This window comes from Python bivittatus, unplaced genomic scaffold, assembly GCF_059951505.1.
Source record: "Python bivittatus isolate LINGU-HERP-01145 unplaced genomic scaffold, Pbiv_v1 ctg000700_np1212, whole genome shotgun sequence".
In the NCBI taxonomy this organism is placed as follows: Eukaryota; Metazoa; Chordata; class Lepidosauria; order Squamata; family Pythonidae; genus Python; species Python bivittatus.
Window position 1 is genome coordinate 103,825,649 of NW_028277098.1, and position 13,986 is coordinate 103,839,634.

At 53.1% G+C, this 13,986-nt stretch overlaps 1 protein-coding gene across 1 annotated transcript in view; it reads left to right on the forward strand.

Annotated features, from left to right (window-relative positions):
* The first annotated feature begins 849 nt into the window (after positions 1–849).
* Positions 850–13,986, forward strand: part of TGM2 (transglutaminase 2) — a 42,602-nt gene continuing 29,465 nt past the window's right edge. The window contains exons 1-3 of the mRNA XM_088153900.1: positions 850–1,003; positions 5,585–5,764; positions 11,569–11,811. Coding sequence (XP_088010026.1) covers positions 994–1,003; positions 5,585–5,764; positions 11,569–11,811 — 433 coding nt within the window. The 5' untranslated portion in view covers positions 850–993. The remainder of the gene's footprint in view (positions 1,004–5,584; positions 5,765–11,568; positions 11,812–13,986) is intronic.

Consider the following 13,986-nt stretch of genomic DNA (forward strand, 5'->3'; position numbering starts at 1 on the left):
GGCTCTCGGGGGTCGCTCGGGCCTTGGGCTGGTGCAAACGTGGCGCTTCCCAGGCGATTCTGGAGGGAGCCGGTCCCTCCTGGCCCACCCTTCGAAGGGCAAGACCCCTTGACCGCTTCCGAGACCCAGGTGGGGGCTTTGGGAAGACTCATGCGGAGGCCCATTCTGCACGCGCGCTCGCCTCCTTCGTTTCAGGCTCAGAAGACCCCGGTCTGCTTACATCTCCCCCACCCAGAAAAGCAGGCGCAGGCGACCTCCTGGTGGCAGGGGTCACACTCCACCTTTGGGAGAAGCAGGTTGGCATGTCCTGCCTGGGGCCGTGCCACACCACACGCAAGGCTGCCCTTCTCCTGGCCCTGCCTGGCTCTGGCTGGGGTTGGTTGGCTTTCGCTCCCCCGTTAAGGCCCTGGTAGGGCTTCTCCGGGTGCTTCCTGCGTCAAAACGGCAGGGAGCGGAACCACCCCTTTTCAGCCCTTGTGGACAACGGGGGGGGGGGCTCCAAGCAGAGGTGCAGGGACTCACAAAGCCCAAAAGACATATCATGTTCCCTGAGAGGAGCGCCTGGGCTTTCTGGGAGAGAAGGCGGGGTTGCTCCGAAGCTCTGCCTTTGGTCCGGCCAGGCAGAGGATCCGGCCAGAGGAGCCAGCTAGAGGGGGCTCTTTCCCCAGTCAGAATCCTCCCCCAGGACAGGGGTCAAATTTCTTGGACACTACCAGCCCACTCTTGTGCCTAATTTGGTTTTAATTTTTTTGTTTAAGTGTGCATTTAATTTTTCCTGGCAACCTCCTTCCTCTGCCCCCCGCCCCATTTTTTTCTGTCTCCTTTTCCTGATGACTGTCTGATACCCACCCAGCTGAGGGTGTGTGCTTGGGATGACTATAAAAGGGATGTGGCTGCTGGGCCAGGAGGCAGCCTCGCAGCCTCTCGTGCCTTGGCAGCTGGCGAGACCGGCAGCGAGAGAGCAAAGCGGGAGAGGTCTTCTCTGCGGGCAGCATGGCAGAAGGTAAGAACCCCGGGGGGTGGGTGTCCCCCTCATTTTCCTCCCCCCACCCCCGTGAACGCCTTGCAAAACGTGGGTGTGCAAGTTTCCCTAATACTAACTTCACACGAGTCCAGAAGAAAAGTGAGTGTGTTTTGCTAACACTCTCTCGGCACGGAGAAGTTTTCTTTCAGACCGTTTGTTAAAACTGCCCCTTAACGCGCGTTCTCTTGGCATATTTAATCTAAGCTTTCTAACACATGTTTAATTATTTGCAATGATTAAGAAACAAGGAGGAAGGCTTGATTCAGGAAGTGGTGGAAAATAAAGTGCAAAACAATAAGTCAATTTTGGGAAGAACAACTTTCTGGCCAGGATGATGGTATTATTGGTAAAGATTTTCTGTATCACAAAGGTCTGGGTAATTTGTGCTTATAAGGAAAAAATATATAATAGCAGAAGGAGAGGTGCGGGGAGGAAACTTTGAACAAAGCTTGGAATATTCCCACGGGCTTCTAGAGACATACATCATATAATGAAGTATATATTTACTTTGCTCTTTCTGTGCACCCTTTCAATACTTGTGCCTTGAATTTGGCTAAGGAAAATCGTGTTCTCTTTTAGCCAGAAGTTGCATGTGCAAAAATGCATTTTGCCTGGTGTTAATTCAAGATCGGTATCACACCACAAAAATAACCAGAAAGTTGCAGGATTTAAAGACATAACCAAGATGCAGAGATGCCCTGAGATTCTCAGTTGCTTTCGTTGCGAAGAACTAACGTGCCCATTGCTTTGGAAGTCTTACAGCCAACGTGAGAAGCAGCTGGGCAAAGAGACATTCTTCTTAACATTCCCTTCCATGAGTCCTTTTTTCCCAGCAACTACACCTCTCAAAAGCCCAGGACAGGGTCCCCAGCCTCAGAAAGTTTGTGGACCCCGCTGTATCTAATTGCAACAACATTCTTTTTTATGACCCTCTGAAGCAAGTTGGAACCTGTAGGGTGGTCAAAAAACACACCAGTTGTAACTGTTTCATGCTCAATCAGCCCAAATTTGCTTTCTGGTGCAGATCCGGGTGTGTGGCTTGGTGACCGGGAGTGGGGGCCACCAACAGACGCTTCAGGGATACTCTTTTTAAAATGGAAGGGTGGAAACATGCTGGGTGCATCTGTTCTATTTTGGACGCCACATCAAGCGATGTGGAACTCCAAAATCTGGGTAGAAGGTAATTTGGCGAAGGTCCCTCCTCTCCAGTCTGTTGATGCAATCAATTCAGCTCTTTTCGTGCCTGAAATGATTATAGTTAACAGACAGCAATCCGTTAAGATGCAGTGAGCCCAAATTTATTCACTTAGTAATCTTTATAAACTGCCCCTTAAAAAAAGAGACTCTGTGTGGTATATATCACAAAACAAAGAAAAGGCAACTATAAAAAGAGAAATATGTAATCAACATCCTCAGCTGGGCAGGCCCAGGCTGCTAAGTTGGTCCGAGCCCAAGTCAAAGGGCAGATGGTGTCCATCGGTCTACCAACCCGTCCTGGGACCCAGCGTGGTCCTGTGGCTGTTTCTAGACCAGAAGAAAAGGCTCTGTGCTATGATGGAAGCTAGTAGTTTAGCTGGATGGTCCAAATCCTCTTCCCAAATGCAAAGCAAAATCACAGAGGGGCGCCTCATCATCCTGGTGGCACCCCTTGGCCCCCATGGTCATCGCAGCCCATCGGAGATACAAGAAGCTGGCAAGCTGGGCTCTCTGCCTGGGACTAGGACAGGCCAGCCCTCGCCAACATGCACGAGTCGGATGTCAGAATCGGCAGGGCGGGCTTTCCACCGGTCCCCATCAATATCAGAATGGCATGGTCGGGGGGTGACTTTCTCCCGCTCACTTGACCGGCTGTGCCTGGCTGATTTTAATCTCTGCTGCTTGAAAGACACGGGTCCGCGTTTCCCTAGTTCCAGCCTCACCACCACCACCGTGTCACCACAAGCTTCTAATGCAAACCAGAGCATCAGTAAACAAACTGCAGGGTTGGAAAAGGTGTGGAACGTGAACCAGTTAGTGAACCAGGATACGGGGTAGGGCTGAGAACGTCCGCAGGCAAGCTGCGTGGCACGCTGGCACCTCACGCTACAATCCCAACCCTTATCAGCTCTGAAGGTGACTTTGCCACACGGTCCTCTGTACCAAAGGAAATGGGTAGCTGATTTCAGCCCCCAGCCGCCAGGTGACCGAAATCTGCTTGCTCACCTTGTAAGGACTTTTAATGACTTGGGCTCTAGATAAATATTTACTGGATCTTATTTGGGATTTGACATATGAGAACCATTGAAACTGCTGATGATCAGTTTTGACAAAAGTCTAAAATGTAGAGTCCTTGGTGCTCTCTGAGCCTGGCTGTTGGCTTGCAGACATTTCATTACCTGACTAGGTAACACCTTCAGTGCAAGGGAGGGTGGGGTTTTCTCCCTGTTTCTATACAGTGGCTTGCCCTGCCCGTGTTGGTGGGGGAGTGGTTTCCTCCTTGGTAGTTCCTTGGTTAGGGTATTGGTCTGCTTGATTGTTTGTCTGGGGTTAATCCCTGCTTATCTGGCTGTAGGCTGCTGGAGGGGATGTTCGACCCTCCACAGCTCAGCCCTGAGCTACATATATTCTACTCTAAAATGTTTTAGCAAAAAAAACCCTCTTTGCTCCAAGTTGGGGGGGGAGGTAATGAGTCACAGGCCAGTAGGGTCCAGCTGACGGTTTGCAGGGAAATGGGGAGAGAGGCAGGGTCTCTGTGGCCATCCTTCAGCCCAAGGGGCGTGAGGTGCAGGGGAGCTCCTCAAGGTCCTTCTGAGCTCCTCAAGGTCCTTCTCCCCCCAGGAGACCCACAGGGCACCTTCTCTATCATTTTTCTGTTACTGGGTAGATATCTCCCCATCTTGCTGGACCATCTAAACTGGTGTTTCTCAGCCTCAGCAACTTTAAGATGCGTGGAATTCTGGGAGTTGAAGTCCATGCATCTTAAAGTTGCTGAGGCTGAGAAACACTGATCTAAACAGCCAGCATTTTCACTGCACAAAATCAGGGCATTCGAGCAATTTGAGTTTGCTGGGAAGGCTGGAGCAGCTGGACAGTCGGTCTCGTCCAGCAGTGTCCTTTTAATGGAGATTCCGATGGAATATTGGAAAAACCCGTTGCCGGAAAGAGCCGCTGGGGAGCAGAATCCATGAGTCAGAGAGATGGCTCTGGACTGGCCCTCCAGAGAGGCTGGGCCCCCATTTCTCTGGGAAGCCTTGGTGTGGGTTCCTGCCCTCACCGGGGGTTAGACTAGATGACCTGCGGGGTCCCTTCCAGGGCCAGGGTTCTTACTACTCCGCGGCCCCGTGCCTTAAAACGCCGAAGAGAGCGTTTAAAAATGGCAAAACCTCCCGGCTGCCGGAGGGAGGTAGCGCAGGAGGCTTGAAACTCAGCAGCCCCACCGGGCAGCCCGAATTCCGCTTTGTTCGTCCTGCCAAAGGAAGGTGAGGAGGTGACTCGAGAGCGGTTCGGGTAAGAAACGGAACATGGAGACAAGCAACAAGAATGCGGGTGATTAATGCGTGCAGCAGCCTGCCAACGAGGCGGGGGGGTGGACGCGCGCCAAGCGGCCTGCCCGCCCTCCTGATTCAGCCTCCGCAGCCAAGCCGATTTGTTTCCCTTGGCTTCACAGCGTCAGGGAGGAAATTTCTGGCCAGGAACTTCAGCACCTGTATTTCCCACCCCTGCTGCCCTGCTGTCCCTGTGCTCGGGTGCCTCCCTGCAGCTCCGTTAGCGGAGGAAGCTTTCCGTTAAAAACCAGAGCAACTGGCCGCCTGGCCGCGCGGCCGTGCGTGCCACTGGTCACCGGGCCGCCACGCTCTCGCTTTGAGGGCACAGAAGAGGCTGCACGCTTCAGCTTTCTTCCCGTTGCGGGGGGAATGTCTTTGAAGCAGGAGCTCTTGGTCCCCATTACCCAGTTTGTACCTCTGGGGCAGTCACCCTGGCGGCCTGAGGAAGAGGGCAGTGCCAAGCCCCTTCCCAAAGCGCAGGGGCCTGTCCCTGGGGTGACCAGGGCTCAAGACCGCCTGGAAGGCACAAGAAAAACTGATCGTGATCGTTGCAGAATCAGAGGGCTGACCGGGGCTGCTTATGTGGGGTCAATGGCTTCTGGGATCTGGACTCTGTGCTCCTGTAGAGGCACTCCAAGATCGCATTTGCCTTTGTCGCAGCCGCATCGCGTTGCGGGCTCATGTTTGAGTTGTGGTCAACTAGGGCCCAAGTCTTTTCCATATGTACAACTGCATGGCAGGAAGCCAGTAAGCATGATGAGGGCCAATGAGCTTTTCCTGCCTCATCTTCCTTTTTTGGTGGGAATCTTCCTATGTTCACGGTCCTCTGCCCTTCTGCTGAATGCTGTGTGTGTGTCCCCTCCATTTGTGAACTGTACGCAGCAAAGTCCTCACTACAGGAGGGGGAGACATCTGGTGACCTAAATGTTTTCAAGATAGGGGTGCTCACATTCAGATGCCCCACTTTTGCGGAGGAAGAGAACAGAATAGAATGTCCTGCAGAAAAAAACTTGGGCGTTCCTCTTGGCTCTTGCAGATCTACAGTTAGAGACCTGGGACCTGAAATGCGAAGAGAACAACCAGGACCACCGGACCTCCGAAATGAGCACCGAGCGGCTCATCGTACGCCGGGGACAACCGTTCGTGATTACGCTGCACTGCTCTGGGAGGGAGTATGAGGAAGGTGTGGACAAGCTCACCTTCACTGCAGAGACAGGTGAGTCGAGGTCCCTGGCTGCAAGTCTTCCGCAGCCTGACAAGCCTTGAGCTGTGTTAGGTCACAACTCCCATCATCCACAGCTGGCTCGGCAGACTGGAAAAGATGGGGGTGTGGTCCGACACACCTCGCAGGCATAGGCAAACAGACGTCCATCGACCCACGTGAAACATGTCGGATTGGATTGCGTGGGCTGGGATCGAGGGAAAAGGGATCTTCCAGTGTGGGTGGCAAGGCTGCAGCGCGCACCCACCCCCGGCTGAGAACCAGAGCCGTGGGGGCGGTTTCTTTCCAGAAACGTCCCTGGTGGCTATTCAGACCTGACCCCTTTTCCTCCGGAAAGCCGGCCGTGTTCTCCACGGGGTAAACCATCCCGGGATGGCAGCCTTGTTTTTAAATGCTGTCTTCAGATAGATGCAAGGACCGATTACGGGCCATCCAGTCCGGGTTGACTCTTAGCAAACACAGAGATAGATTTTCTCCGTGAAGAGGCGAGGGCCCAAAGCCACATGAGATAACACTTGTTCCTCCTATAGTTGAAGGTGGCTAATACTAGACGATGATGGTGACGATGAAAGATCTCAGCTCGCCTGGGTGGAATTGGGTGTTTCTAGGTCTCTGTACCCTTCTCCACCTTAGAATAAGAAAGTCGCAAGAGCTTCCCCAGGTATTTTTGAAGGATCCACCGCTGCTTCCCGTTTCTCGGCTGTGTCTCTTTTGTCTTGACAAGAAGAGAAAACAACCCCCGTTGTAAAGGCTGGTTGACATTTCAGCTGATTCAGAAACTGCCCAGAATAGAGGCCGGAAGCCTCATCCGTGTAAGCTTCTGATTAGAAACAGGCTGCCCCAAAGCTAGAATTTCTCTTGGCTTTTGGAGGCAGGCAAACCCAGGACAGCAGAAGAAGGAAACAGCCTATACAACATCTGCCCACAAAATGGATATCCACGCAACTTTCTCAAAAGTGCCTGGCCACTCACCCCACCACAGCACAACCCACACAAGCTATGAAAGGGTAGCACTCCGGTACACCAGAAGCATCTCAGAAACCACCCACAGACTATTACAACCACACGGCATCTCCGTAGCACACCAGCCAACTAAACCCTCCCAAACGTCTTAAGCAAACCAAAAGACCCCGTAGCCCAAGAAGAAAAAGCAGGAGTCATCTACAACATACAGCGTTTAAGGACCGTAGCAGCCATCACGGAGGACAGGCAGGCAGAAGGCTGGCAGAGCGCGTCCCCGAGCACCAACTAGCAGTCAGAAGACACGATGAAACCCCCCTAATCTCACAACACGTGGACAGACACAACCACAGTTTCAGCTGGGAAACTGTCAGCGTCCTAGACCAAGCTAGATCCAAAAATGCAAGAGAATTCTCGGAAGCCTGGCATTCAGACAAGGCAGCCATCAACAGGCACATAGAGATAAACAGCATCTACACACTGTTCAAAAGAGACACCAAAAAGGCTATCTGGTGGGATGGGCAGAAGCCATCGGGGAGAGGCGGTCCCGCGAGTAACCTGGCCCGTGCCAGGTAGGGCTTTAAAGGTGACAACCAGCACCTTGCATGGCACCCGGAGTCCCGCTGGGAGCCACACTTCCCCATCCTCGTGCAGAATTTGACCTCCACGGCCAAGAAAACCAGCAGACCTCCGTGCTGCCTCCACTTTCAGAGAAGAATTCACTTTCAGGTTAAACCTTCCCCTGCACCCCCCGGAGCCCGCCTTAAGCCCCTCTGGGTGCTCCCACCGAGAACCCCCTTGTCCCTCGGCGGGGCGGGAAGGGAGGAGGAAGGGCTGCAGGGCCGGGGCGGGGGGGCTCCCGCGGGCCTTGGCTGGGTTTTATCTCTCTGATTCAGGCAGCCGGCGGGGGGGAGATTCGAGGGCGGGAAACAAAGGGAGGAAGCTGCCCGCTGGCCTTTCCCACAGTTCTCGCTCACAAGCGGAGCAGCCCCCGCGCGGCCTCCCTCGGGGACCCTGCCGGAGACGACAAGAAGGCCGAAGCCCTCTGGCCACCGGCTGAGCGCGGAGGGTCTGGCTTGCAGGACGCTCCGCTTTACTGGCCCCATCTGAAAAGCTCCGGGTGCTGGAACCCGCCTGTAGCCTCAAAGGTCTGGCAGCGGCTTGCTCTGTGCCACGCGGGGGTGGCTTCCGCGCCCCCCAAAGAGTGGCAGGGGCGGGAGAGCCACTGCCAGGCCACCCTCCGCCCCTCCAGAGCCGCGCGAGGGCTGCTCTTCCGAAGGGCCCCCGGGAACCTTCTCCGTCCCCAGTGCACAGGGCGCAGTTTGAGGGGGACCGCGGTCTTCGGGGCCCCTTCTGGATCTCCTTCTGCCAGAGGGCAGCCTTCGGCCCCTTCTCAGCAGCTCGGAAAGGTCCTGCTTTGAAGGCCCATCCGGGCCTGTCTGCGGTGGGAGGGAGGTCAAAAAAGTCAAGGGAATGCGGCAATGGTGGAACGGACAGCATAGCTACGTGACAGAAGTTCTAGATGTAACACAAATGGCTTCTGCCTGTAGCATGCCTTACGCGACAAGGCAGGCGCAAACACCCAGAGCGTGGTTTCTAAAGCTGACACCCACGGGCACGGCAAATTGGTTGCAGGACAGAGAAGGGGGAAGTCAGAACTTATCTATATCAGTTTGAGGGGTGTTCTTTCCTTTTTCCTTTTCCTTTTTTTTAAATATTTATAAGTCATAATATAGTGGAGATTTTGCTACCAAGCTCCAAAAATCATATTTCCTTTTTTAATGTCAAGGTACTTTGCTTGGTGTCTCTTCCTAGTGTTCTGCTGAGCATGAATTGGCCAACTTCAGCAATTATCTGTCCCTCTTTAGATATTGGTTTTGAATAAAAAATTAAAAAAGGAAGCCAGGATGGCAGCCCCCCCCCCGCCCCCCCAGGAAAGGGCTTTGAGTGTGTGGGGCTGGCTGGCACTGTGACCTTTTGGAGCCCGGTGGATCGTGCCCGATGCGGCTGAGGGAGGGGCAGGAAGAGGAGCCCCCCTTTCCTGGGCCAAAGGACAGGTATGCCTCTGCCCCCTCCCCTCTGGAAAGGGGCTCCCTTGCAGCTCCTGCACTGGATGAAAAGGGCCTCTGTCTCTGCGCAGGGCAGAGCCGGGTTCCAGGAAGTCTGGCTCAGGCCAACCTGAAGGGAGGGGCCCCCGACTCCCACCCCGCCATCTGTCCCGGCCTCCCAGCACAAAGAGGCGGTGTTGCTCGCGAGGGGCAGCGGCTGGCTGGGCTGCTGAGACTCGGGGAGTGCCCAGGGACCATCCCAGGAAGCAGCACCTCTCTTGCCCCCCTGCCCGCCCCCCACATTCTTTGCAAGAATGAATGAGCGACTGTCTGTAGGGGAAGACCAGCTCTCTGACCCTGGCGGGGAAGAGGCTCTTCCAAGGCCCCCTGGGGCCGCTGAATCACCGCTTGGCTCCCCGAGCAAGCGGGCTCTCACACTGCCAACAGTGGGGAGGGGAGGCACACATGCCCCTCCCTCAAGGCTCATGTGCACTTTCGGCCACAGCCTCTGATGCCTCCACACACCCCGGCTCTCGCCAGGACAGAAGCCCATCGCTGTGGCTTCCCCCAAGATGGGCAAGGGGACAGCATGCAGGGAGAGCGGGCAGCCCTCCTGGCGGTGGCCCTCTCTTTCCCTGTGGGACCTCGGGTGGGCAGAACGTCTTCAGTGGGAAGGGTGGACCCTGCCTGGCTGGCAAGCAGAAAGACTCCAGTTGGCGGCCAGCCGAGGCGGGGCCAATGGAAGTTTACAGCCGGGGCGGGTAAGGTGCCCGGTTCGCTTGACCGCCAGCCCAGCCCTTACGGGAGGCCAAAAGCTGCTGCTGCTGCTGCTGCTCACAGGTGGGGCCGCGGTTCTTCTGGATGAGATGCACCCCCCGACACACCAGTGAAGTCCCATCCCAGCCAGAGGCTTACAGGGGCCATCAGTTGCAACCCCCCCCCCCCCATTGCTTTCACGGCTGGAGACCTTCCATTTCGTGGCGCTCACTCAAACAAGCCCCAAACCAGCAACCCGGCTGTTGGCAGGAGAGGAGAGCGTGGCTCTTGCCAGCCCCCGGGCTCTGAGCGCAGCCCCAAAGGGTTGCGAGGACCTGCCCCCCAGCAGTTTTGAGGGGGGAGCCAAAGCCTGGGGCCATGAAGGGGCTGCCCCTTGTCTGCGCTTACATTGTTTGGGGACTGAGGAATGGCTGTCACTTAGGGTGGGCTCCTTAGTGCAAGGTTTGCATCCTTCTATTACAGCGTCCGCTTGATTTTAATCTGTTTTATATGGTTCTCCATGGATGTACATCACTAGGAATCCTTGTAGATCAGCGTTTCTCAACCTTGGCCACTTTAAGAGGTGTGGACTTCAACTCCCAGAATTCTGGGAGTTGAAGTCCACACCTCTTAAAGTGGCCAAGGTTGAGAAACGCTGATACAGATCGTGGCTGCAGAGCAATAAATAGAAAGCAGAGTTCACTAGGACAGTTAAAACTTGAGAGCCTGCATTTGCATGATGCATGAAACTTGGTTAGTTTCACACTTGATCATCTTTACGTGGCCTGGGATATTATGGGAACTCGAGCTCTTTGGCTGGGTTATGATTCTGTGTATTGGAATACCTGACCCCCATAGTCAGGGAGCCCCCAACTCTCCTTCCTTTTAGAAAACGAATCAGTACTATTCCAGCAAGCTTTTGGTGCTTAGTTCTGCTGGGCTAAGCACAGGAGGGTTCCCAGGGAGAGGGTCAAAAAAGTCAACATGGTGGCCACAGCCTCCACCTTGACCTTTTTGGCTCCCCTGCAGTCATCCTTGTGGACCACCATAATTATCTGAGAGTTGCTAATACTTCAAAAGTTTTGGTGTTTTTTTTTTAAATGTACTGTAATTTGAAGTATTGTACACCATCTAGAATCCATACGGATTGGGTCAGCTTGTAAATATGGTTGAATAAATAAATAAAAATGAATGCCCACCCACAAGTGAGTTCACTCAGTAACCTGGCTAATTATATTGTATGAACCAAGCCTTAAAGTGGTCCCTCTGACTAGCTAGCCATCATTCTCGCACCCCCATGCAAGTACATCTGCAGGAGATAGCTACGTATTAAAATTGCCATTGCTGGGGGGAGTCACTTTCTCTCTGTGATGCACACTTATTTCTGCACCTCCCTGCTCATGCTAACTTTGTGGGGTTTGGAGCCGCCATAGCCTTCCTCCTCCACTGTCAACCCTACGGTCAGAATCAGAGAAGTGGCCACTGGGCCATGGAATACCGTGCCACATGGGAAAGAGTCACGTCTCCAACATCTGGTGCAAATTACAAAAGATCAACCACCCCCCTTTGAACTTCCATAAGAAACCTTTGGATCATGAGATCATGAACTCACCTGTCTCCCTCTCTCCCTCCCTCCCTCCCTCCCTCCCTCCCTCTTTTCCTTCCTTCCTTCCTTCTCCCCCTTCCTTCCTTCCTTCCTTCCTTCCTTCCTTCCTTCCTTCCTTCCTTCCTTCCTCCCTTCCTCCCTTCCTCCCTTCCTCCCTCCCTCCCTTCCTTCCTTCCTTCCTTCCTTCCTCCTCCTCCTCTCCTCTCTTCCTTCCGTCCTTCCTCCCTCCCTCCCTCCCTCTTTTTTTCCTTCCTTCCTTCCTTCCTTCCTTCCTTCCTTCCTTCCTTCCTTCCTTCCTTCCTTCCTTCTCCTCCTCTCCTCCTCCTCCTCCTCCTTCCTTCCTTCCTTCCTTCCATCCTTCCTTCCATCCTTCCTTCCGTCCTTCCTCCCTCCCTCCCTCCCTCCCTCCCTTCCTTCCTTCCTTCCAGGACCTTGCCCCATCGAGACTTCGGGGACCCGGACTCCTTTCCCTCTCTCCTGCTCCCTGGAAGAGGCAAGGTGGAGTTCCGCAGTGGAGAACCAGGACGGACTCTCTCTCTCCATCACCATCTGCTCCCCTCCCGATGCCCGCATTGGCCGATACCGCCTGATCGTGGATGCCTCCACACAATATCAGGGCTCCAGCTTCAACCTGGGGGAATTTATCCTGCTCTTTAATCCTTGGTGTCCAGGTAGGTCTTCCCGCTGGGCATGGGAGGAGCCACTGGATGCCTCCTTCTACCAAGCCAGATCAGGGGACATCTCTTTCAGATGTCTTCCAGATTTCTCCAACCTGATGATTCCTACCTGTATCATCGATGGCTGAGGTTTTTCTGGGTTGCAGAACCAGCACATCTGGAGGGCCTACGCTGACTAGCAGTGACGTCCCAGGGTTTCAGAGGTGATCCTCCAAGACTTTCCTGGCAACCCAGGTGCTGAGTCTGGGAGTTCTGGCCTGTAAAGCAAATTCTTCACCTTCAGCGGCTGAACACATGTGCCTGCTGGGCTCGTATATCATGTGATATCATGTGATTTGGCTGCTTTGGGTCTAGCATGTTGCATGAGGAACTCAACTAATTGTTGTGTACCCCCAGAAACCATGGTTAGGTAAACAATGTCTTAGGGCCCAGCCTTTGTGTGCAGAAGGTGCCATGTGCGATTAGCCTTTGGCAGTCCCAGTTGAAGGCATCTCAGGTCACAACAGGTGGGAAAGAGCATTAGCTAACCAGGATGGATTATACCCAGCAGCCGCACTGATAACATCAGTTGTTATATTCATGGTTTTCCTTTTGCTCACTTGTCTGATATGGGTGGCTGACTCCCAAGAGCTGCACCCAAGAAGCAGACTTCCCCTGAAAGTTCAGCTGGCCTAGCATTGGTGGCTTCCAGAAGCCAGTTTGGTCAGAGTTCCTCCAGAGGGCTTTGAACTTAGTTATGATGGTGCCATCTTGTGAAGTCTCCTTCTAGGTGTTTCTCTGATTTGAATGGTTATCACTGATTCTTTATTAAAATGCTTTTATATCCTGAGTACATTATACCAGTGCTTCTCAGCATAGCTGGCTGGGGGATTCTGGGAGTTGAAGTCCACACATCTTAAAGTTGCTGAGGTTGAGAAGCACTGCTTTAGACTGTCTTGATGTTCTGCTGAGAGCCTTACAGCTGAGGGTATAGAAATTTAATAAATAAATAAATAAATAAATAAATAAATAAATAAGCCCCTCCAACCTAATGTCCTCCAAAAAGGATTTCAGCTCCCATCGTCTCAAGCCCGCATAATAGTTGGACATGCTGGCTGGGGAAGGATGACAATAGAAGTCTGTTTTAAACATGCTTCTAACCCACCCCAATCCTGAAGGAGCATTTGTCAATAAAACCAAAAGAAAAACACATCATTGGAGAACCAAAAATTAAATCCATGAGATGCCTGCCCTCGTGGAAGACCACTGTGGACCAAAGCCTTACTGGAACAGCGTCACAAATGGGGCCATCACAGAGAGGGTCAATCGTCTATCCTACGCCCATAACCTCACAAAGTACAGGGACTCTCAACAGATCCCCTCTAGATGACCAGGCCAGTTCAATCTGTCTGTATGGCAGAGGTGGATTAAAGCTAGCCTGGATCTGGGTTGGTCCTAAGCAAGAGGGCTGACATCAGATCCACCACCAAGTATGAGTCTTCCAGTCCAGGAATTTGCCACTGAGTAAGACAGTGAAGAACTCTTTGGGAACATGATAGATATTAACCACCCCCTCCTGGGTCACTCAGACTCCCCCCTCTGCAAGGCTCTAATGTTTCCTGAAGACCCTGAAGATGTTGGGCAAGCAGCTTCCCAGAGGCGAGGAGAAGGGTCTTGTGGGCCTGGGGTCCCCTCAGTTTCAGTGCCAGACAAGGACCCTCTGCACAAGTCCAGAGATGTCAGCTGATCTCTTCTTGGGCATCTCACTGAAACACAGAGGAGAAAGAATCACTAGGAGACTTTTGAAAGCAAATTAGGGTTTTTAGGGGGAAAGGCATTGACAGTCCTACTGGCTTCTCTTTCAACATATTTTTGTGAAAGGGGACTTTTAACATCAAACATTCACTGCAGCCGAGACTAAACACTGAAATAGCCTGAATGTTATGCCATCTCTTTCCTTGCGCAAACCTCTCTCCACATGTTGATGGAATGTGCTGGCACGCCGAGGCTCAAGGATCCCGTTAAGACGTCTGATCAACGTGCGAGGGAAAACAAATATGATTAACACCTATTTCCTTTCAATCTTATTTCCTCTTTTGTAGGGAGACATGTTGGTGAATTCAAATATTCAAGCCCTTTCGCAGTTGCTATTTTTACTATTACTTCTCACCTAAGAGCATACCCAGAGCA